General features: G+C 43.9%; 2 protein-coding genes and 1 pseudogene across 7 annotated transcripts in view; 2 read left to right on the forward strand and 1 right to left on the reverse strand.

Moving 5' to 3' along the window:
* The first annotated feature begins 6 nt into the window (after nucleotides 1–6).
* Nucleotides 7–3,530, forward strand: LOC102893092 (death domain-containing membrane protein NRADD). Of its 6 annotated transcripts, none has more exons than XM_015591669.2 (6): nucleotides 242–331; nucleotides 1,278–1,343; nucleotides 1,477–1,619; nucleotides 2,374–2,560; nucleotides 2,678–2,820; nucleotides 2,908–3,530. In XM_015591669.2, the coding sequence occupies exons 3-6, from the start codon at nucleotides 1,577–1,579 to the stop codon at nucleotides 3,225–3,227; spliced, it is 693 nt and encodes a 230-aa protein (XP_015447155.1). In that variant the 5' UTR covers nucleotides 242–331; nucleotides 1,278–1,343; nucleotides 1,477–1,576; the 3' UTR covers nucleotides 3,228–3,530. The 6 variants fall into 6 exon arrangements, with proteins under 6 accessions (XP_015447157.1, XP_006914933.1, XP_015447155.1 ...); XM_015591670.2 differs by lacking the exon at nucleotides 242–331 and adding an exon at nucleotides 387–709; XM_015591671.2 differs by lacking the exons at nucleotides 242–331; nucleotides 1,278–1,343 and adding an exon at nucleotides 7–131.
* Nucleotides 3,531–6,052: 2,522 nt separating this feature from the next.
* SETD2 (SET domain containing 2) overlaps nucleotides 6,053–24,681 on the reverse strand; it is a 77,755-nt gene continuing 59,126 nt past the window's right edge. The window contains 4 exon segments of the mRNA XM_025048923.1: nucleotides 6,053–6,899; nucleotides 7,263–7,364; nucleotides 9,116–9,196; nucleotides 21,011–21,122. Coding sequence (XP_024904691.1) covers nucleotides 6,738–6,899; nucleotides 7,263–7,364; nucleotides 9,116–9,196; nucleotides 21,011–21,122 — 457 coding nt within the window. The 3' untranslated portion in view covers nucleotides 6,053–6,737.
* Nucleotides 16,944–17,061, forward strand: LOC112482099 (annotated as a pseudogene).

A 24,681-nucleotide genomic window follows, 5' to 3' on the forward strand; every position in this document is an offset into this window, starting at 1 on the left:
CAGTGTCCCGACCGCGCCACCGCGGCTTTCATCTCCCGCGGCCCACAGCCTGGCCTCTCCAGGGATTCCACACCGTCTTCCCGGCCGGCCCGAGGCTAGTCCCGAGGCTCAGAGGCCCCCGTCCCGCCAGGGTGAGCGGATCTTGGGACTCGAGGAGGGGCGGCCGCTACACAGAAGCAGGTTGGGAACAGAGCCCGGGGTTTCCTGGACGGCGGGAACCGAGGGCTGCCTCTGTCCCCCACCCACAGCCTGGCCTCTCCAGGGATTCCACACCGTCTTCCCGGCCGGCCCGAGGCTAGTCCCGAGGCTCAGAGGCCCCCGTCCCGCCAGGGTGAGCGGATCTTGGGACTCGAGGAGGGGCGGCCGCTACACAGAAGCAGGTTGGGAACAGAGCCCGGGGTTTCCTGGACGGCGGGAACCGAGGGCTGCCTCTGTCCCCCACCTTGAGGCCCACGATCTTGAGGGTTGCCCGTCCTGGTCCGGCGCCTGTGTTGGGATGTGTGTGAAAAGCCAGGGCGGTGTGGTATGCGGGTGTTGCACTGTGTGTGCATATTTTGTGGGCCTGGAGACGGGTGTGTTTGGTGTGGGGGCGGTAGAGGCTCCAGTCCCGAGGCTCAGTGAGTCAGGGAGACGCAAGGCCTGGCTACCTCTGCGCACGCTGGTCACAGGCTCACCCGCCAACCAGGACCCTGGAAGGTCCCCTTATGTGGTAAGTGACACGAATATACACACCTGAAATGTGGCAAGGTTCACTGCAGCCCCTGTCCCAGACCCACTTCTGGACTGTGCACTGCCATAAACATAGGCACACACTCTTGTTTAGGGAGATGAGTTTTGGCAAGATGAGTTTACAGGCAAGATCCCTCCTCAGCCTGACCTAGGCCTCTCCCCAGGCCTCAGGAAGTGGGTTCCGGCAGGATCAGCCCTGTAGGTTCAAATGGGTCCTGGGACTGAGTGGTCCTGCCTGTCCTTCAGGTTGATGACCTCTGGGCCCATAAGCTCTCTGCCCTTGCTGAACCCACTAAGGTACCTGCTTGTCTAGCCTCTGAGCAGGAGCTGAGGGCTGGACACCGACCTTGGAGGCAGGACTGGGAGTATTGTCACTCCTGGTCCCATGGCCTTGGAGGCTAAGGGTGTTGGGTTCCTGGGTGTGTGCTGAGAAGTCTAGGGGAGCCGCCCACCAGCCAGGAAGTCTCTGGCCTGGCTCGGGCTGAGATGGGGCTGGGCATCTCCCTTCTTGCCCTCCTCCCTCCTGAACGGCACCCTGGCTCCTCCAGCTTGGCCAGCTGGGGCCCGCTCTGTCACCCCCAGTCCATCTGACGCAGGAGGAAACATCCAGATTGGTGAGTTGGGGGGGTGGGGGAACTCAGCCCTGGAATGAATCAGGATTGAATGAGCCGGGAGAAGGTGACAGATTATCCCCATGGGACTCTGGACATCAGGCCTGAGGCATTCCTCCCATGTCCCTGCACACAGCCCCTTCTGGACTTAGAGAAGTCTCCCAGCTCAAGAACCTGGGCACTGTCCATGACACTCCAGCTCCTTCTCCAAGAGGAGCAGACCAGCCGGCAGAGTGATGCTTCACAACTCCAGCCACAGGGAAGGCATGGCGCATGAGGGTAAGAACCTCTTGATCCAGATTTTGGGCACTGGGTAGAATGGGTGTTACTCCAGGTGAGTAGGTCACGTACAAGAGCAGTCACAGGCTCTGGAGTTCCTTTCCCTTGTGCCCTGCCCGCACTAGATTGTTGGGACAACTAGCCTCCAGGTAGAAGCAAGCAGTAGCATTTACTTGCCTCCCAGTTCAGCTTTAGTTTACAAAAATTTACAAGGTCTTCTGTGTACAGAGGCCCCCACAGAAACCAACAGAAATGTATGGGCTCTCACAGTGCAGACTTGGAAGGGGAGACAGGACACGCAGTTCAGTGCCATATTAGTCAGAGGAGGTGTGACAGGAGCCAGAAAAGGGAGAGACTGGGGGAGAACAAGGAAGCTTCCCAGGATAGGATATTACTGCTAATTGTAATAAACAATTCCCAGGATAGGATATTACTGCTAATTGTAATAAACAATTCTAAAATGCGAAGGCAGTTAGAGCTGCAGAAGGTAGAACAGCAAGAGCAGACATCTGGAAGCCTGGGAGGAGGGCGCCTCTACTAAGGGCTAGGTGTCCACGAGTGGGAGCAAAGAGGAGGCTGTGGGAGATGAGCATGGGAAAATGGGCCAGTCGGCTCTTGATGCCATGGTATGAGCTTTTGATTCTACATAGTAGAGGCTATTATCGTACCAAAACTTTTGACAGCAAAGTCTAGGTGAGGCTGCCCAGGGCATCTAGTGATTTCTTGCCCCGACTGTCTTTCCTTTCTTCCACAGATGAGACCTGGAGGGGGCAAGACAGGGATAGGGGAGTGTGGATAGGGGCAGGGGGAGCTCGGGCCCCCAATACCTCCTTCTCATTTCCCCCTGAGCCTCCAGAGGCCTCGGGCAGCATCATCCCTGTCTACTGTGCCGTCCTGGCCACCGTGGTCCTTGGTCTACTTGCCTACGTGGCCTTCAAGTGGTAGGTGGCCTGGGCACTGCCCTGTGGTGTCCCCTCCCCATCTGGACTCCCAGCCAGCTCTCTCTCTGTCTCAGTGAAGGTGAGAGCAGGTTGGCAGGTCCCTCCTGCTCCCTGCAGCTGGCGCTCACATAAACAAAGACAGCAACTGGCCAAAGCTCGGACTGCAGAGCTGGGGGCCCTGGACAGGAACCAGATGCATGTGGATAGCAGTGTCTTCCCAGACTCATCTAGTGGGCTGGAGTCCTGTGTCCCCGACCAGGGTGAGTCCCTTTCCCCATTCTACAGTCCTTCAGACCTAATTCTGCTTCCGCGCTGAGACCCTCATTTGCTCATGTCTCCCGCCCCAGGGCTGCATCCTGAGATCGGCTGCCGGCTTTACCTTCATCTCCCTCGGCAGCAGCAAGAGGAAGTGGAGCGGCTCCTGGAAGCATCAGGCGAACCTGACAAGGGCTGGCAGGGCCTGGCGGGCCGCCTGGGCTACCAGGCTGAGGCTGTGCAGTCCATGGCCCAGGGCCGTGTGCCAGCCTACACTCTGCTGAGGGACTGGGCTATCCAGGAAGGCAGCGGTGCTACCCTCAGGGTGCTGGAGGACGCCCTGGCTGCCATGGGCCGTGAAGACGTGGTCCGGGTTCTGGGCCTCCCAGTGGAGGGCTGCTCCGTGGTGTGAGCGATGCCTAGACAGCCTGGCCTCTCAGGGAACCTGCTCCGGTGCTCCCTGCCGTGCCCACCTCCTGCGCCTTCCCTTTCATGGGCTTCCTGGCATCGGTGGCCTCAGCCTGCTCTGTCCCAGGGAGACACGGAAGGTCCAGTCACCATTCACCTCCCCTCGCCCTACCTTCCTCCAAGACAGGGACCAGGATGTGGGGGGAGTGGGCCTGCCCTTCTGAGCCCCACCCCACCTCTTTGTACTTAGCCGCAACTGTTTTTCTACTTTTGTATTCCGTATTAAAGGCAACTTCACAGTATTGTACTGGCTCGGTCTGGCTCCTTGGGCCTATGACACCATTGGGTGGCAATGAGGCAGAGGCCCAGAAAACGGGTGGGGTCCCTAGGTTTTGAAAGGTGCACCTGGGCCGGCAGGTATTGTGCTCCTCCCAGAGAAGATGCATGAGCCCTGGAGGCAGAGCATTCACATAGTGTATCTGCCATTCACTGGCTGGACCATGATAGGAAATATTTTATCTTTCTGAAATTTAGCTTCCTTAGCTGGAGAATAAGAAATAGAATGGCACATTCAGTAGGTCACCCTACCTTCTAAGACTCCCAGTTTGGCACTGAGGGGCCTTAGGGTTGAGACCATTTTCATCACTTGTGCTGTGACCAGCATCAAGGGGAAGCTGGAGGCCTGTCCCTCTAGGCAGGAGGCAGACTGGTCTCGGGAGGCTGGTTACCAAGGGCCTCTGGTCACCACTAGTTGAGAAAAGGAAGAAAGGGCGAGGGTTTAGGTGAGGAAGGTCCAAACGTGCTTCCACTGCTGTTTTATGTGATTTCTACAGAAGCCCAGGGCAGGCAGGTCATCCCACTCACTTGAGGGACAGCTGAGGACAAGGCAGCTGCAGCCAAATCATTTGCACCTCACACATATGCCTACCCCGGAGAGAGGCAGGCAGGTTGCTGGTTACTGTGCCTTCGGAGAGGGCTGCTACAGCAGACAGACCCTACCTAGGAAGGAACAATGGCTATCATCCTGGCATCCCCCACCCAAAGCCACCAGAACTCACTCAGGAGACTGGGATCCAGTCATGGCCCAGGGAGCCCAGGGTAGATCCCGTCTCCTGGCCGACTGGGACTGGCTGCTCTGGGAGAACCAGACTCATTAGGCTGCTGCTGCTACTCCTCAGAAGCAGTTTACCAGGGACGCTTAACCCCATAAATCTTTTCCTCAACCTAAAGAAGGGCAGGCTTAGAGCCACCTCCATCCTCAGGTGACCCTTGGGCAATAACAACCCAGGAGAGAAAGGAGGAAGGACTCAGCATTCAGTCAGAATCAGACCAGCGCTGCAGACATCACATCTGCTTCGGCAGGAAGTCAGCCACTGGCTTGGCAGTGAGTGTGAAATCCTGCATCGAGTGGCATGAACAGGTTCTCAGTTAGCTGGCAGCCCTTATCACCACTGAGGGGACTGGAGCCTGAAAGTGTCAAGGGGTGTGTGGAAGGGAAGATTTTGAAGAAAATAACAATTCCTCTCTGAAGGTGTCCTATCTGAAATATGACCGCATCCTGGTCACTACCCTTTAATGCAAGGCTGCCTAGATTTCCTTGGAAAATCTGAAACCTGGAGTCTGGAGACTGACTTGGTTGCAAGCAGCAGTGCATATGGCCACACACACGCCTGCTAATATGCTCGACCACATGAACTGAAACACACTGTAATAAACAATTCTAAAACGTGAAGGCAGTTAGAGTCCATCTATTTGCTATAATAATGTGCTTTCCAACAGTTTGAAGGCTGCAGTGTCATGGAAAAAGACAGACTTTGGCTACCTTGCTAAATAGCATGTCTAATGATTATGACTTTGGCTACCTCGCTAAATAGCATGTCTAATGATTATGACTTCTCTTCTATGTTAACAACTCCTTTAATATGAGGGTATGAGATGAGTTACTGAACCTCGCCAAACCTGTTTCCTCATCAGACAGTGCCAATTCCTGTGAGGATTAAATGAGCACAGCCTGAGCTCTAAGTAGCGTGCCCTCCCTTCCCAAGCCCCCTAAGTGCCCAGCGCAGTGCCCAGCAGGCAATGAGTACTCTAACTGCTGTCCATGCCACCCACAATTTGGCAGGCCACAGCCTCTTCCCCAGGGACATTGCTGCAGTGCGCAAAATGACCTCAGTGAGGAAGAAATGAGACCAGTCTCTTTGCAAAGATGGGCCTGAAGCCTCTGGCCCTCCTCACTGCCCAGACAACTGGTCCATCAAGGGGTGTCCGTGTGGGCGGGTCTCCATTGGGCCCTGCATCCTCCAGATGTCCACTCTCATCACAACCTGTACACTGTAACCTTTCAAAAGGGCGCCCCTCTACTGTCCGAGCCCAGTGTCAGATGGCATGGTGGGAGACCCAAATTTGCATCAAATGGGCATTCCAGGGGGCTCGGGGAATCAAGTCTTTGGAGGGAAGAGGGTCGATGCTGTTCCCCAGCCAGGAGGTATAAAAGGGGAGACATGTGCCTTTCTCTTGACTGACCTGTTAACCAAGTAAAGAAGTCCAGTGCCAGTGAGGCCTTAGGTCCACTTCCTTTGCTCTGGAATGCACATGCAAGTTGACTCTGCCCCTCAGCACAGCCACCAGATCCCAAGGTCACAAGTGTCAGTCACCTGGTAAATGTCTGCTTTAGTCCCAGTGGGACCTGTGGTGAACAAGGCCTGTGATAAGCTCCAATCTCAAAGACCAATTTTGGACTTCACACATCTATAACCACTATCTTTTCTTTCTCTCCAGTAATATTTCTATGCACAAACATGTTTGACTAGCTTTTACGGAACACACGTGTCAAGTTCTTTAATTAATTTTATTTTTTACATAAAAAGTTCAGTAAAAATTGGATAAAGTAAAGTGATTTTAAGCAGTAAATCAATCTTATCAACATAGCACACGGCTGGCCGAAACCACAAGGCAGCCTGCTTTGGAATATTTACATGATAACAAATTAAACCTTGCAGGAGAACTTAAACCTTCCTTACAAAGTCTTCCTGTGATCCTAGCACGTAGAGGCTAAAAGCAAAACAAAACCAAACAAAAACCAGGAAAAAACCAAACAAATTATTTTCAATATATTCACATATACATTAAAATATAATACAGATCGTCAGGGTGAGGGGTTGTGGGTGGGGACGCGCATGGGTCTGTGCGCTGACAGCACCGCCAAGGAGGAGACCCAGGTTGGAGAGTGGGGCCAGGTCTGGCTGGGGTCTTAGAGGGCAGGGTCTCCCCTAAGCCCCTGGCTCTGACGGCCCCTAACCACACACCCCAAAAGCTCACGACCAGGGATCGCTTGTTGTAGACTGAGCTCATTTCTGGGCTCATTGTTGAAATTTGCAGGTTTGAATTCCCCAGGGTGATGTGTCATCAGTAGCACAGCCTTGACAGAAGGGCGGAGCAGAGACGGCTCACTGGATTTCTTCTCCCCAGAGTCTGTCCTACCTGCTCACCTGTCCTCCCACCCTGGCCCCATAAGTCACTCTAATTCAGTGTCCTCTTTGGGTTTGTAAACAGCCCCAAACTTCTGCATGTACTTCTTGATGTACTCCTTGGTTTTGTGTTTCACATTCTCATTGCACTCCAGGTCCTCGGGGTTCTTACAGTACTTCAGCTCCTTATTCATAACACCGTGAGTCAGCTGTCCAGGACAGAGGAAGAGAGACCACAGCCACCAGTCAGAGTGGAAACGAACTGTGTGTGGACGAGGAAGCGGGGGCGGGGCGGGTGGGGTGGAGGAAGCGCCTGCAGCCTCAGCGCCCTTCTCACCAAGGCTGGGAGCTGAACAAGGAGTCAGGCTGGGGGAGGCTGGTGCCAGAATCACCAAAGGGCAAGCTCAGCTCTGGCAGTTTTTTCAAGAATCGCTACACTCGAGTAGGGTGACCTCCCTTCCCAAACCTCCCCTCCCCGTTCCTGGGTCCCTAGCCTGGGCGTCTGGCAAGGAAAACCCACTTTCCATGATGAAAGAGGCCCTCTTAGAAGGTACGCAGTTTGAGGAGAATACCTTGCGAGCTAGGTGTTTGAAGTCTTCGGTTGTGGTAATTCTTCCCACTTTGCAGTCAGGTTTCCGGTAAGGGTTCAGGCACTGGACAATAAACTGGGACATCTGCAGGCAGGAAGAAGAGAACACACCGCTCAATACTTGAGAAAGGGCAAGAAGCTGTACTGAGGACATAAGTGGAAAAGACAGCAAGTAGCGCTGGCCGATCCTTCCCTTTTCCTCACTCGGCTGGCTGGTTTGGACAGAACAATGCCAGTATGCCAACGGGGTATAAGACAAAAAGGATCCTGAGTCAGCCCTGACAGGGAGAGCTTCCTTGGATGGATTGAGCTGGCCGGACTTCGAGCAGTAGATGGAGGCACCCAGCAGCGGGATCCACTGCTGGTCTCACAGCAGCCCCAGGTTTCAGTAATGAATCTCATGTCCTTACAGAGACTGTAGCTAAGTCCTCTGGCTCCTGGAGGCAGGGCAGAGAGGGTGTTCCAGTGCTTCTAGGAGGCTCGGCAACCCCCCAAAATGCAGGCGCTTTGTTACTGAAGGTGACTCAAGGTTCTGTAAATGCTACATTTCATCCGGTGCATACTACAGGAGTGTGAGCAGATGGAAGCACAGTATGACAGCCGCTGGGAGAAGATGCAGGGAGGTGCCCTTTTCAGTTTACAACTTCCAATGTTCTCCTGGGCTGTCTCTGTGCTGTCCTACCCAGTGGCTCTCAAAAGAGACCCAGGCACAAGACTCTGAAGTATTTATGGTGCTAAGATCCCAGGGGACAAAGGGAACAAGGAGGTCAGTGACATCCACTTCGCCAGGGAGCTCCCTGAACAGGGGTCTACCCATCTCTGAAATGCAGATTCAAAAAACAAGGCTATATCACCAGGTAGGCACTAAATAAACAGCTGCTGGTTGGCTGAGCTGAAACACCAATAATTTCACACAAGGACTGTGAGAAACTAAGTCTTATCTCTGGATAAGGCTTTTACGCAAAGTTTTTCTGTGATCTCCTGGCCTCCATACTCCCCCCACTTCAATCCATTTCCCTAAATACAGTCAGGGATCTCATTACTCCCAGCTTAAAATCCTGCAATGGTTCCCTATACAGCACAGACACACAGGCTCTGTATGAAGAAGCACTACACTGTGCAGCCTCATACGCCCTGTGCTACAGCCTGGGGATTACGTACAAACCCCCGGAAGGGCCAGTGCGTTCTTTTGCCTCTGTACATTCTACCGCCTGAAGTCACGTCCCTCCTGATCGGCCTGGTCAATTCCTATCCTGACACCCTGAACAGTGGCCTCCAGCGCTATCATGGCGCATTCTCCACATAGCTGCCATCACTTATCTACAGGTCCATTTCCTCCAACAAACTCTGAGCCCCTACGGTGAATCAAGACTGGAGTTTAGAATCCAGATGCCTAAGGCAGACGAGAAGGTTAGTGTCCTGAGAGGTAGAAACACACAATTCCAGTAGCATAAAGAGCTACTTTCCTCGATCCCCAAATGAGATAACACAGAAAAAGAACTGAACTCTGACCCAGAAGCCTTGAGTTAAAGTCTTCTGTCTTGGACTTGCCTCCTCTGAACCTTAAGAATTCCTCCTCCTGTCTTGCCTCCCTCAAGGGCCATTGTGGGAATGAAATCCGATAAAAGACATGGAAGTGATTACCCAGCTGTACAGCTGTAAAGGACATTCCAATGTGTCATCACATAACAACTACACAGCTAAGTCACAGAGCCAGGGAGCACCCAAAGGCAGGGCAGCCTAACACTGCAAATAGTTGTGCATACTTAGGACAAGAAAAGAAAGGGCTCAGGTTTGAGCCCAAGGAACTAAGCACCCACAGCCACCAGACCTTACCTCTTTTCTGAATACTTCTTTGCTTTTCTTAGCCAGCTCACTGGAGGTGTCCGCTTCTGCTGTCTTAGGCTTTTTTGAGGTCTAGAAATGGAAAAGAAAATAATGCTGGCATGAGAGGTCAGGTTAGTGATACCCTGCTGTTCCAGAACTTTCCTTTCTTTCCCCCAGTTGGGCTACCCGACTCTTGGCCTTAGGATTCATTTAGGATCCATGGCCTGAAGTCAACCCGGCTGCCGTTACCACTGCTATTTCAAACCTGTCATCTGGCTCTGACTCATTCTCATAAACCAAGTTCTATTTCTCTCCCCGAAGTCAAAGCTACGTCTTTGATGTAGCTAGACATGTCTAGTGGTTTCAGAGTTACCTCTTCTGTGGAGGAATGTGCCATGTGACTTGGACCACTCAGACCCCTGTCCTGAGCTTCAGTTCCCCCTACAGTGTCAAGGCCTGGGATCTGTAAGCTCCACCTCTCTTGGCTCCCACAGCCTAAGAAAGGGCTCAGAGCCCTTTCCAAGACAAAGGCGAAATGCCCTGTTCCGAAGGCCTTAAACCAAAAACCTGGAAGGTCCTACCACACTGTGGTCCTCACCTCGCCCCTCCATTTCCCTTGGGTACCATCATTTCCTCCAAAGGCAGAGCTAGCAGTAGGAGCCAGTTTCAGCATACCTTGGAGGCTGGCATCTCTAGTTCAGGAACGCAAAGACTAAAGAGGTATCAAGGATTTGAGGGGAAGGGGACAAGGGCCATCTGAGTCAGTGAAGAGATGAGGAGATGCGAAGAGACAGAGGATACTCTGTCCCCAGCTGATAAGATGATGACAAACCTTCCAGCAGCACCAGAAGGAGAGCTGCCAAATTCCCCCTCATCAGGCATGGCTAAGAGGTGACGGGCCAGCAGCCCTGGCATTTAGAGAAGCTTCCATGCAAGGCCATCTCCCATACCTTGCCTACCACCAGCCATCAAGCTCCTTGCTAGTAAATGTAATTTGCCATGGAAAAGATTATGAACATTCCTCTTTGAGTACAAGTCACTTCCGATGGATGTGGAAGCTGCAGCAGGTATTACAGGCACTTCCTGTTTTGGCTAGCCACTCAGAGAATTTTTTCTACTCCCGACCCACCCCTCAGTTCTGATTCCTCCATTTCCATCAACAGTGTGAAAGTGCTGTTGATAAAGGGGCTACTAAACTTCCTCTGCTTCGGACTGGCTCCGGAGAAAGGTGGCACTCCTTTGGCTCTGGGCTGATACAAATCAACTTTCCCTGATTTCTCACAGAAGATTTACATATTTTCCATTTCTCTACTTTCTGCAGCTGTGGGAGCAGGATGGGGAGGGGAGGGTAGAAAGAACATACAGACCAACCTCTGTTTTCAGGAAACAAAACAAAAACTCCCTCAGTAATCCATTTTCAAATGTTTTGCTTTGGGGCTTTATGGCTATTTTTCCAGTAGCAGAGTGTGGGTGTGCTTCACAATAAGACCTCAGGTAGTAAGGGATCAAGAATTGCCTGAATCAACCAAGAAAACGTCAGCACATCCTCAGATGTTCTCTTGTAGATCTCAGGAATGAGCCGCAACAGAATGAGCCATGAGTACAGAGAGCCCCCTGAGGTATGACAACCGTCTCAAGATTCCTGGTCCAGGTTCTCAGCAAGAGTATTATAAACAGAAATGTTCTGCTTCCCTCTGAATGGGGTATGTGTTCAGAAAGCTCAATAAATCCAGAGCATATTTAATAGCTTTCTAATTTAATCTCTGACTTGGTGAGGCTGGTAGGGCTTTAAAAACCCAGTTATAGAGCACAGTCCACTGAGTGATGTCTAGGAGGTTTTGTGGTCCTTTTGAGTGCTGTGCAAATGGGATTGAGAAAGGAAATGTTCAAATGAAGGGCACCTAGACTTACATCATGGAAATCATAAACCAAAATGAAGTACTCTTGGAAGTACTAAAATTCACGTACCCCTCTTGATCTGTGGTCTGCAAATGGCATGAGAGATAATTTCGGAAACTGGCTAATGCCAAGCAACACCAGGAGCCAGAGCCAGAGCTGAGGATGGCCTGATGGACTCAGCCATGAAAACCTTGAGAACAATCCCCAATGCCAAACGAGTCCCATTTAGTGTTACCACGTCTACAATATATAAAGTTTGTCAACCTTCCCAAATGCCTATTGCCAATTAAAAATCCTTTAGCACCAGAAAAAACATTAGACTGGGCTAATGGTCTCCAAAATATAACAAGCTATTTCATGGGTAGGGAACATCTACCTGTGCTGCAAGTGGTATTCCTGAGATTCTAGAAACCCACCGGAGAGGGGTGAGGGCCTCCGCAATAAGCCGTTTGTCTTCTCTACGCGCTGGCTCACATGGGGCATGAGTGAATGGAGTATTTTGGTGCGAACTGACGTGAGCTGTGGCCAGGTGAGAGTACACGATGACATGAGCAGGTGTGGGGTCTGGCAGAAAGCCAGAGCTTACTGCCTTTAGAAGCTCACCCTGCTGTCAGCCTTTATCTGAGGCATGTCTGGATTCCTAGGAAATCTGGTTGGAACATGACCACATGTGATTGTGACACGGAAGGCCTAAGTACTTTTACATTATCCAAGGTGAAGCTTCAAGTCCTTTTGGCTGAGTAGGGAACAGCTTTAAGCTTACTGAATGGCACTGGTAAGCACACACTGATTATGTAACACGACAAACGCAAATGACATCCTTTATTATTCATACAGTCATGATCATGTCACAAAGCCCATGTGCCTTGGAACTCAGGCATGTGGCCTGACTGAAATGGGTCCTGACAAAGAGAGAGGGATACACTGGGCTAATCTTTCTCTCTTCCTGAATTTAATTAAATACTCTTTGGAACATGAAATGTTCCATTTTTCAAAAAGGAACTTTATCTTTTGGGGCAGCACAAATCCAGATGCAGAAGGAAAAACAGAGTTATCAGAAACACTGCACACATGATTCAACCTAAACTCTGCAGTACATGAACCGACATACATCGATTAAAAGGTTAAGAAAGAAGGATCCTTGAAAATAATAAAAACTCAATATATTGTTTTGGATTGGCTACCACCTTTGGTAGCAGAAAGAGAAAAGATCACCAAGGTGCTTTCTAGACACAGAGTTTCAAAAGTCTGACTGGATTACACATACGCTCCATCTGCTTCATTCAGACAGAAGTGAATTTCATTTGAAACCTGGAACTGAGGTCCTAAAGACATCACTAAGAACCACAGGCCTGTTACTCTGTGTATCTGGCCTTGAGTGTAGTGCAGCCCTGGGGGTGGGTTTCTCTCTAGTCCCCCAGCTGATGACCATAAGGCTGTGCTTATTCAGCAAATTAAGTGTCTGCTCTGCAGAGATCTGGGATCTGGTTTTGATAATTCCCTCTCAAACGGGATTTCCTGCTTTCCTCTCCACTGCTGATAAGTGGAATCCTTTTCCAAGTTACCCCTAACCCCAAAGATGGATCATCAGTTGAAAAGGCTCTTAACCAATCTTGGCCCCTGACCCCATCCTCTGCAACTCTCTCAATTCAAGAAATATTCTATAACTATTTTAACGTAATGTAGTTATAGTTAGGACACCTACTATACCTTGTGACTGAATGTTAAAGTCAGAAGGCAGCAGTAAATAAACTTCTGTCTCTCGATAATGAAAGCAGTCAGCAACAATTTGCATCAGGGGTTCTCAAAGGGAAGAATTAATTTTACACTCACCACAGATGGATGATGGAAGAGAGTACAAGATGACCAAGAGTAGGGAACAACACTGGAGGAAAACAGAGGAGGAGGGTCTCACAGATGCTTATCTCATCATAAACAGCTTTTAATACCACCCATCCAACACCACATAGCACTCCTCAAAGAATGCTCTGCCCACTGCACACTCTCCTTATGTCAAAACCATATATCCCTATGTCTCCAACAAGCACCAATTTCCCGATGACTCAAACCTAGATATAACTACCAGCCATCCTATCTGAATCCTGTAAGGAACTCAAATTCTACATTGAACTTCCTCCTAATCTTTCCTTCGTTCTCTAGACTGAATAATGGGATCTTAATTACCCAAGCTAAAAATGAGGGTGATGAGACACCCTTGCCTCTTTAATACCCACTTGTTTGCGAAGCCCTGAACAATCTTTGCAAATGTCTTTGCATGAATCCCCAATATCTCCACTCTTAGTTCCTCACTTTGCCTAAACTATTGTTAATACTCTTCAAGTTGACCTCTCTGCTACCAATCTCACCTTTTCGAAGGGGCCTGTTTCACTCAAAGGACACGTCTGATTACCTGACTTTCCTGCTTTAAAAGTATTCATTGGCTCCCAAGTACCTATCATACAATAATCACATTAGGAGAACACCGAAATCTTACACAATTTAAATCTGACCTACTTTTCTATAGTTTTGTCTTGCTTACTACCCCGTGTGTACTCAAACACCACACCAAATTATTTTTATTGCTCTCTATATATGCTCTGTCTTATCTTAACTTTATGCCTTTGCAAAAACTGCTTTATCTGCTTGGAATACTCTTTCCTGCTCATGTTAGCTACAGGTAGAATAGTGTTTCCTGGGACATATTACTGATCTATCTTCTCAGACCATTAATCACTGTACTCCCATAGCATTTTGTATAATTTTACTATAGCAATCATCCCACTGTATCCTTGGTTGATAGATCTGGCTGTTTCCTTAGACTGAAGTTTCTAAGACTAGTACTCAGTTTTACTACTCTACCTCTAATATCTCGCGCAAGGCCTCTAAAGTAATGAAAATTTACAATGGTACAGTCTGTACCTCCAGGGGGATTAAAGTCTAAATGAAGGCCCTAAAGATGAAAAAATAGGGCAGAAGGAATAAATGTGTTACCATAGGCAACCTCCTGTCTACTGAGATGCTAGTTAGGTGAATGCAGTTGTAATCGGGTTAGGAAGGTTAGATCCAAATAAGTCCCTAGCTCTCCAAGTCAGACTGGGTCCTGATGATAGAGTACGAAGACTGACATCTCAAGCCTTTGACTTGTGCTTCAGGGCAAGTTTGGTTGGAAGATAAAAACTCATTTTTTCCTTCATCTACTATATTCAGATCGAAGGGTTAACAACAGATGCACTTCATTTAAATTTTCTCATTAAAAGTACAAGAAAAGGTAAAGCTGACAAATCAGAGATAAAAGCCTAAGAAGCTAAGATACAGAGTGAATGTCCAGATAGTTTTTTGCTGGAAACATGACATTTATGGGATTTCCCCCTTAGGTACTTGCCTCAATAGACATTCCCCACAGGACCTTCACACAGTGTTGATAGGTATGTAGAATGGTGTAGCTACTTTAGGAAACAGTTTGACAGTTTCTTAAAAAGTTAAACAGATATTAGTTATATGACCCAGCAATTCCACTTTTAGGTATCTACCCAAGAGACTGAAAATGTATACCTAACCAAAAAATTGTACACAAACATTCATATACCATTATTCATAATAGCCAATGAATGGAAACAACCCAAATGTCCGTTACCAGTGAATGGATAAACAAAATGTGGTATACCTATACAAAAGAATGTCATTTGGCCATAAAAATGAAATTCTCATACATGGTACAAGGATGAACTTTGAAAACATTATGTTATATAAGAAGCCAGTCACAAAAGACCATATGCTATATGATTCCATTTATAAGAAATGTCTAGAAAAGGCAAATCTATAAATAGATCAGTGATTGAGCTGAGGGTAGGTATGGAGATTCACTGTAAATAAGTATGAGAAATCTTCCAGGGAGGCTGGAGATGGGGGGTTAAAAAGGTTCTAAAACCAGATTATGGTAATGGTTGCAAAACTTGATAAATTTATTAAATGTCACTGAACTGTAAACTTAAAACAATCGACTTTTATAGTTAAGTATATTATACCTCTATCAAGACCTTCCACAGACTTGTGCTTCTGGCCACATGACAGGCTAACTGTGAAAGGACTATCCCTTTCTCTGTAAACAACTAGAAAAGTAAACAAAATAAATGTCTAATTAATATGCTGTACACCTGAAACTAATATAATACTGTACGTCAACTAAAATTGAAAATTATTTTTTTTAATTAAAAAATATAGACAAAATACATGAAACAAGTTTCCATATACTGGATGTTAGGCAGACTGGATTACTATCCCAGAAACAAGCCCTTTGATTACCCTTGCTTTCCACCTGCACTAGACGCCAGTGTGGGGAGGAAAACCCAAGCACGGCATGGTCTCCATGAGCTGAGGAGACAGAGACTGGAGTTCAGTGTCTGAGCTGAGTGATAAACTAACAGTTTCCAGAGCTCACAGTAAGCTGAGAAATAGCTGCACTTTGACCAGCCAGAGTGAAAAGATCTTGGTGTTAACCTGAGCATTCAGTGGAGATCCCAGTAAGGGTATCCCTTAGGCAGGAGCAGTCGTTCAAGAGAAAAGGCTACTCTGGACTCAGCCTAAGAACGAGCCTCCAAAGAATCAAGTTGATCCATAAATAAGTTAACTGGCTGCCAGAAGAAAGCCCAACAGTCTCTGATGGAAAATTAAACCCTGAAACTCAATGACATAACAATCACACTGTCCAACGTTCAACTGAAAGTTACGAGACACACATGAAACAAAAAAAAATGTTAATCTGATAACCACAAGAAAAAAAAAAAAGCAGTTAATATGCCCAGAAATAAAAGTGAGGTTGAAATTAGCAGACAACAATAAAACAGCTATTAAAAATGTTTAAAGACTTAAAGGAAAATATAAAAAATGAAGAAACTGATACTCTTAAAAAATAACCTAACTGAAATTTTAGAGCTAAAAATATAAACCCACAGATCCAAAAAGCTCAAAAATCCACGAGGGTAACATAAAGAAGACAACACCAAGGTACATCACAATCAAATTGTTAAAAACCAACTATAAAGAGAATTAAGATTTTTCTGCTTACAGCCAGAGAGGAAGACAGACATATGTGGGGGAACAAAGATAAAATGTATACTCCTATTAGAAAAAAAAAAAAAGAAAATACATCTTTTAAGTGTTGAAAAAGGAAATAAAGTATCAACTTAGATTTCAATATCCAGTGAAAATATCCTTTAACAATAAGAGTCTGACAGTTTCTTACAAAACTAAAGACACTCTTATCATATGATACAGCAATCATGATTCTTGGTATTTACCCAAGTAAGTGAAAAGTTTATGTCCAAACAAACAACCTGCACACAGATGTTTTTACCAGCTTTATTCATGACTGCTAAAACTTGGAAGCAACTGAGATGTCCTTCAGTAGCTGAAGGACAAATAATATAAATAAATGGTGCTATATCCAGACAATGGAATATTATTCAGTGTTAAAAAAAATGAGCTATCAAGCCATGAAAAGGCATGGAGGAACCTTAAATGCATACTGCTAAGTGAATAAAGCCAGTCTGAAAAGGCTACACACTAATGAGTCCAACTATATGACATTCTGTAAAAGGCAACTGTGGAGACAGTAAAAAAAAAGATCACTGTTTGTCAGGGATGGGAAAGAGCATTTGTAAACACCAGGGTGTAATATTAAATGTGTCACCTTTGTGTTCTATGTGCAAAAACAAGGGAGAAAAAGTTTAGATGAAAGCAAATGGCTGTAGAAAGATGATTTGTTTTCTTTTCTTCTGAATTCCAAGGCCAGAATGTTTCGAGCTGCTTACCAAAAAGGTGTCACTTACGTAAAATCAAACATTAGGTATAAAACTCCTCAAATTGGTTTTTATATTCTGCTCAGTAGAAATGGTATGACTATTTCATGAACAGATCAATCCCTATTAACAAGTTCACTCACTACAGCCAGGCCACCCTGAACAAGCCCAATCCCGTCCGATCTCGGAAGCTAAGCAGGGTCGGGCCTGGTTAGTACTTGGATGGAGACCACCTAGGAAGACCAGGTGCTGTAGGCATAAAAAATAAAAAAATTAAAAAATAAGGGATTGTAAGCTGACAAGGTCCTTGCAATCTGTGAGGTCAACCAAGGGCTGCCTCGCCTAAAAAAAAAAAAAAAAAATGTTCACTCAAGAAATTAAAGTTATAAGCCCTGTTTTCGTTTGATTATGATTCTGTTTGGTAGAATAGGGAACACCTCTTCCTTTTAACTACTTGTTCACAATAAGAAACACATTTGACGGCTTAACTACTTTGTGCACTCTCATTATTATACAAATTCCAGAAGAGACTTTTGTACTATGGCAAAGCAGAATAATGAAAAAGTTTTCAGTCTTCTCTGAAAACTGAATGAAAACTGACATTGGAAGTCTTACTCTATAACCCCGAGGCAAGTGGGAGCTAGGAGGAGGAATTTTTTTTATATTTTCCCCACTCCCTCTCATCTTTACACATGTACCAACATTCCTCCCAACATATGCGAGCTTAACAATACATCAGAGTTATTTCTGAATTAAGCATTGGATTTAGTTTAGTACTTTCCTGTCCTAGGATATGTTATATTTGCTTTTGCAGACACCTGAACGGACTCCTTGTTGTTTGTCACTTAATATTCCTAAAATAATTTGATGAAATAACTGAAACAAATGTCGGGAGGCGAGTCTTAAAGAAAGGACAGAAAAAGGCTGTACTGTGTGGTTTGGTCTAAGGAAATTCTACTTCTCTTACAGTTTATACAACACAGTGATAGTCCCTCAGTCAAACCACTCTGCTATAAAAGCAAATGCTCTAATTTCTTAACTTTTCCAGTTTTTCTCTATGTACCAAGTGAGGCACACCTGGAGGGATATATATAATATATGCTTGCTAATTAATATGAAAGTAATAGCATATGTTTAAAATATTAAAATATCTTGTTCTTTCAGAAGTCTATTATGAGGTTTTAAGAAAAAGTATTCAAAATACATAGGGTTCTTTGTGGTCTCTTACATCAGTGATGATGTTACATTCAAGCTATCTTTTTTAATACTGATAATGAGTGGTACAGTTACTTGAAAACAGAAAAATGTTCCTTCTGTTGCAGCTGACACTATAGCACAGCACCAAGGAATAGTTTCCCATTAGACATTGAGAATCCCACTGTCTTAGTCATTCCCAAGTGGAATTTCATCTTGAAAATCATCTCTATTACCTCACTATATGATGAAAACAAAAATTATACTTTTAAGTTGGTGGTTTAAACTCCCAGGTAGAGACTCTGTGAGAAAACACTTCTATGGTTTCCTTCTGAAGTTCCTCAAGTACAGTTAAGTTACAGCCAATACTCTGAATATGTATCTTGTCTGAGGTCTGGCCTTTCAATTTTCAAGCTTTCATAACTTAAGCAAGCAGTAAGAGTTTCATATTTTACAGTTGGTGAAAGGGATATATCTATATATCCCTCATAGTTCACTTGCGGACTTTAAACCTAACTACCTTCTCTCAACTTTAGAATCTGATCAACCAGTTTGTTACTTTGCCGTTTATTAAGGACAAAAGTATTAACTCAAACCCTAACTTTGAACTCACACTCAATATACTGAGACACATTATAAGTTAAAATAAATAATTTTTCACTGAAACCTAATTATATACCCACATATTTTTTAACAGTTGTCACCGTGAATATTGTGTTACTTTAGGGCGCTCCAGCTTTTCTGCAGTGTACTTATTTATGATAACTAATTTTGGGTAAGGCTTGAGAAGCTACAGCCTTGCCTAGAACATGTTACTTTCTCTGTATGTTATCAGATAGAACCTGATAAATACACTGTCTCTGAGTGGTAGTCAGCGTTCATGATTAGACTTGTCTTATAGCCAATCACAACAAGGTGCCCATTAAACTTTAATGTGTATGGGAATCACAGGGACATGGTTAATTTCTGATTCTAATCCAGCAGCTCTGGGGTAGGGACTGAGATTCTGCATTTCTAACAAGTGAAGCCTGGTTGGTGCTGCTGGGTGCTCAGTAGATATAACCATTACAGTAAGTGCATGTAGAAGCCGCCAACTCCATGGTCAACCCCTCCAGTCCACCTCCACCAGAGAACTTCCTAAAAGGCAAGTCTGATCGTGTCACTTGTTTCCCACCACCTAGACAAAGAACGGAGGTCCAAGACCTAAGCATGGCACATAAGGCTGCCTCTGCTTCTCAGCTCTTACTTGGTGCTTGGCTGTGTTATTAATAATTTGGATTTGCCAAGACAAGGTCTTTATATAAGAAAGGCCAATTCTCTGAATGTTAAATAAGCAACAGGAGACTTTCTACCCATTCTTCATTTGCTTTGAAGGACTAACTTAATATACACACAACAGACCAAAAGATTAGTCATAATTTATGGTGAGATACCAAATACAAGGTCTCCAACAAGCTTTATAAAGTTGGTCTCAAAGTTCAGCTGTAGTCCTGCACCAGAGATTTTTTCTCAAACCCTTCTGTTTATTTTTCAAAAGACTTAACTAATGTAGCTATGAAAGTCTAGAAAGAGAGAGTTGTGCTTTTTTGTTTGTTGGGAAGCTCCCAGATAATTTAAATGGCAGTTGCCTAACAATCCTGGGCATATTTATAAATGATTCAAGAAAAATGTGACAGTACAATACCTAGAATGACATGGTTAAGTGACTCAAATGATTCATTTGAAATTTAGCAAGCTCCACATAGATTTAACTTAAGTGTGTATCTTTTTGGCAAATGGCAAATACATGGCGAAGAAAGAACACTTCTCTCAGGGTGAAGAAAATATAAAAGGTATGAATTTGTTTCCACTTTAATTCTCTCATTCCAGTTCCTTTCTTGCTTCCTCTTTCCTCTCCCACTTCTCTCCACTGACTTACTAGTTAAGCGCTTCTCCTCATTTTCAAGATTTTAAAAAAAGTGCTATTCAGATCTTAGAACAAAGAAATAAAGTCTTTAATTTCATTCAAGACACCTCATCATTAGACAGTAAGTCTGTTACAAGTGGAAAGGGATAAAAATTGTTCTAATTCAATCACCAAATATTTTATTTATATGATCTCTAATCCCAATTACTGTCTTGTCAAAGGGAGAGATTAGGAATAAGCTCTTTTTTGCCATCTTTGTCATAAACTAGTATTTCCATAGTAAAATATCTCTGTCTCAAACCATTTTTTTTTTTAAGGGGTGGGGAGTTATACTCCTTTGGGTAGGTTTTAATGTAAAGTTAACTTTTTTCCAGACCCACCAATCCAAAAATGGCAGGACATTAAACCACACCACCTAAGTAAGGCTTCAGTTAAAGAGCCAAGACACATTCAAAAAGAAACATATATTGCTTCAAGACGAATGCAGTAGATCTACAGGGAAAAAGCTAAGACACATTAAAGGAAATAATACCATGATTCTATTTGCGTATTTAAAATGAAAAGAGAAAAACATCTGTGTGTGTATTTTCCAGAAAGGTCTTGGAAGAATATACTACAAAGCAAGTTTTCACAAACATAGCACTATTAAAATTTTAGGCCAGTTCCTTTGTTGTGGAGGACTGTCTCATGCATTGTAAGATGTTTTGTGGCTTCCCTGGCCTCTACCCACTAGAAGCCAGAAGCAACCTCTCAATTGTAATAACCAAAAATATCTCTAAAATATTACCAAATGTCCCCTGGGGAGCAAAATTGCTCCTGATTGAGAATGCCTACACTAAAAGGTTAACAGTATTTACCTCTAGAGAGGAAAGAATGATGAAAGGAGAGTAGCTGAACAGAAATTAACAGTTTTATTTTTTGTTCTACATACTACACTTCTGTATTGTTTGAATGTCCTAGCCCCGCCCCCCAGCATTTATTAAATGTACAATTCTCCAGAACAATAAGAAAAACAGAATAAGACCATGTGGCTATTTACTGACCCTACAAAATGACAGAGCAGAGACTCCCAAATGATCAGGAAACACATGTGTGCACCACACTCACCTTCATGGGGTTTTCATCATATGTTGGGGTTCCCAGGTCCATCTCAGCTTCATGCTCAAGGCTGGCATCATCTCCTGGGCTTTCCCAAGTAGGAGGATCCCACTGAGTCTGCCTAGAAGAAGGTAAGAACAGTCATGCTGTCATGGCCAGAAAACAGGTAACTCTGGCACAGGCATTTCTGCTTTTATATATATATAAAGTATAATAGGCAATGAGACACAGAACAAGTGAGCTCCATAAGACTGAGACATTCTTTTGACATCTTCCCAGTGGCAATGATTCTGTCCCAGAGACATACATTGTTTAGCCTACTGTATTTCTATAGCCAATGATGTGGCAACATTTGCTGCTGGGTGTCAAAGAGAGAAGTAAAACCAGACATCATGTCTGTCTCTCACCTGACTATGTCCAGAAAATAAAATTCAGCAAAGTTTAAAAAATACATGGAGTAGGTACCTGCCTATGCCATTCCTACACAGGTGAAGAGATCAATGATTGTACCTAGCATGTGCCTGGAGCACCACAAAACAAATCACAACACACTCCTCACGATCCTCGACTATGTGAGCAAGTTCTTCACTTGAAGAGCCTCTTGTTTGTAGTCTTCCCTTTGGCTTAATGACTAGCAGCATTAAACAGATAACTCTGGCACAGGCGTTTCAGGTTAAAAAATGTACGGGTTAAAAAATTGTGCCCTCTGAAAAATATATTCTCATCTGACTGCAAAAAGAAGGGGTTCAACCAGGTTATCTCATTGTATGTTTTTAGCTGTTTTGAAAATAAGCAGGCGAATATTAAGGGGGATCACTTAAGGTATCATAAGCCTCAGAGAAGCTGGCAACAGAGCTGGCAGGCCAATCCCGCCATTACAGTCTTCTGCTTTCCTACCACACCAATCTTTAGTCAGCAACATTAAAGGTACTTGAAGTAAATCAGTTTTGCAGATGATTGTAAAAGTAGGCTTACCTCTAGACCAATGCAACTAATTAAAAAATGGGCTCAAGATTTCTATTGTAATCAAAGAACCACAAGCAGCCGTGGCTTTATTGTGGCAAGTGAACAGAGTGGGAAGTGTGGTGCTAGCTAAGGAAAACCTAGAAAAAAGATGGAAAAGGTACACATATAAATAAGAAATAGCAATCTTTTTTTATTTTTGGAAAAGTAATAGTACATTAAAAAGCTTGTTTTAGTACCGAAAATACAAAGTTCTGGTAAAATTTGCAAACAATGGTTTTTAAAATCACTATGTTTTCAGGGAGCAAGAGAATGAGGGTTTGTTTTAGATAAGTATTTACAGAAGGAAGGCAGGTCTTTCTAAGCAGAAAATGTAAAGGGGAAATATTTGACTGTATGAAAATTTTAAACTTCTTTATGTCACAAGACTTACAAACAAAAACATATGCAATACCCTTGATAATGATAACTAATGATGCTGTCAGAAAATGGGTATATACTCCAAACAAGTAATTCACAAAAGATACAAATTGCTAATAATTTAATGAAGACGTTCCATCTAAATAATAAAATAAGTGGAAATGAAAATGAGATTTCTCACCTATTAGACATATAAGATTAAAGGAAACATGATGAAAAAAAGCACTTTTGTTTACTTTTTGTGGGGTCTAAATTGGTATGAACAATCAAAAGATACCTAGAGACAAATGAAAATGAAAACACAACGACTCAAAATTTATGGGACACAGAGAAAGCAGTCCTAAGAGGGAAATTCATAGCAATAAAGGCCTACCTCAAAAAAAAAGAAAAGAAAAAGCTCAAATAAACAATCAAAAGAACTAGAAAAAGAACAGCAAACAAAGTCCAAAGTGAATAGAAGAAAGGAAATAATAAAGATCAGAGCGGAAATAAAGAAAATAGAGTCTAGAAAAACAATACAATAGATTAATGAAACCAAGAGCTGGTTCTTTGAAAGGATAAACAAAATTCACAGACCCTTAGCCAGAATCATCAAGGAAAAAAGAGAGAGAACTCAAATAAATAAAATCAGAAATGAAAGAGGAGAAATAACCACAGACTCCACAGAAATACAATGGATCGTAAGAAATTACTATGAGTAATTATACGCCAACAAATTGGACAATCTGAAAGAAATGGACACATTCCTAAAAACATACAATCTCCCAAGACTGAGTCAAGAAGAAACAGAAAATCTTAACCGACTGATTACCACCCATGAAATAGAATCAGTAATCAAAAACCTCCCAAAAAACAAAAGTCCTGGACCAGATGGCCTCATAGGCGAATTTTACCAAACATTCAAAGAAGAATTATCACCTATTCTCAAATTATTCCAAAAAATACAAGAAGAAGGAAGGCTCCCTAACTCTTTTTATGAGGCCACCATTACCTTGATTCCAAAATCAGGCAAAGACATTACAAAAAAAGAAAACTACAGGCCGATATCTCTTATGAACATTGGTGTAAAAATCCTCAACAAAATATTAGCAAACCGAATTCAGTAGTACATTAAAAATATCATACACCATGATCAAGTTGGATTTATTCCTGGGATGCAAGGTTGGTTCAATATCCCACAAATGAATTAATGTGATACATCACATTAACAAATCAAAAAATAAAAACCATATGATCATATCAATAGATGCAGAAAAAGCGTTTGACAAAATCTAGGATCCATTTATATAAAAACTCTCAGCAAAGTGGGAATAGAGGGAACATAACCTCAACATAATAAAGGCCACATATGACAAACCTACAGCTAACATCATACTCAATGAGGAAAAGCTAAAAGCATTTTCCTTAAGATCAGGAACAAGACAAGGATGGCCACTTTCACCACTCCTCTTCAACATTGTATTGAAAGTCTTAGCCACAGCAATAAGACAAGAGAAAGAGAAATAAAAGGCATCCGAACTGGAAAGGAAGAAGTGAAACTCTCATTTGCCAATGACATGATAATATATAGAAAGAACCCTAAAGATTCCACCAAAAAACTGTTAGAACTGATCAATGAATTCAGTAAAGTAGCAGGTTACAAAATAAATATTCAGAAGTCAGTGGCATTTTTATACGCCAATGATGAACTTTCAGAAAGAGAAATTAGGAAAACAATCCCATTTAAAATTGCATCGAAAATGAAAAAATACCTGGGAATCAAATTAACCAAGAAGGTAGAAGACTTGTTTTCAGAAAATTATAAGTCATTGAAAAAAGATATTAAAGAAGATACAAATAAATGGAAGCATATATCCTGTTCATGGGTAGGAAGAATCAACATTGTTAAAATGCCCATACTACCCAAAGCAATCTATAGATTCAATGCAATTCCTATCAAAATACCAATGACATTTTTCAGAGAGCTAGAACAAATAATGCTAAAGTTTATATGGAGCCATAAAAAACCTGAATAACCACGACAATCTTAAGAAAGGAGAACAAAGTTGGAGGTAGCATACTACCTGATATCAAACTGTACTACAGGCACAGTAATCAAAACAGCATGATACTGGCATGAAAACAGACATGTTGATCAATGAAAAAGAATAGAAAGCCCAGAAATAAATCTGTAACTATATGGTCATTTAATCCATGATGAAGGAGGCAAGAATACAAAATGGAGTAGAGACAATCTATTCAATAAATGATGTTGGGAAAAACCAGACAGATACATACAAAAAAATAGAAACTGGACA

The sequence above is a fragment of the Pteropus alecto genome, unplaced genomic scaffold, assembly GCF_000325575.1.
Source record: "Pteropus alecto unplaced genomic scaffold, ASM32557v1 scaffold156, whole genome shotgun sequence".
Lineage (NCBI taxonomy): Eukaryota > Metazoa > Chordata > Mammalia > Chiroptera > Pteropodidae > Pteropus > Pteropus alecto.

Excerpts from the sequence above, each read along its gene's own strand:
- LOC102893092 (XM_015591671.2), top strand. The coding sequence starts at position 1,577 with ATGCTTCACAACTCCAGCCACAGGGAAGGCATGGCGCATGAGG. Across the intron at positions 2,561-2,677 it reads GCCTACGTGGCCTTCAAGTG|CTGGCGCTCACATAAACAAA; the intron begins GTAGGTGGCCTG and ends TGCTCCCTGCAG. Across the intron at positions 2,821-2,907 it reads GTCCTGTGTCCCCGACCAGG|GGCTGCATCCTGAGATCGGC; the intron begins GTGAGTCCCTTT and ends CTCCCGCCCCAG.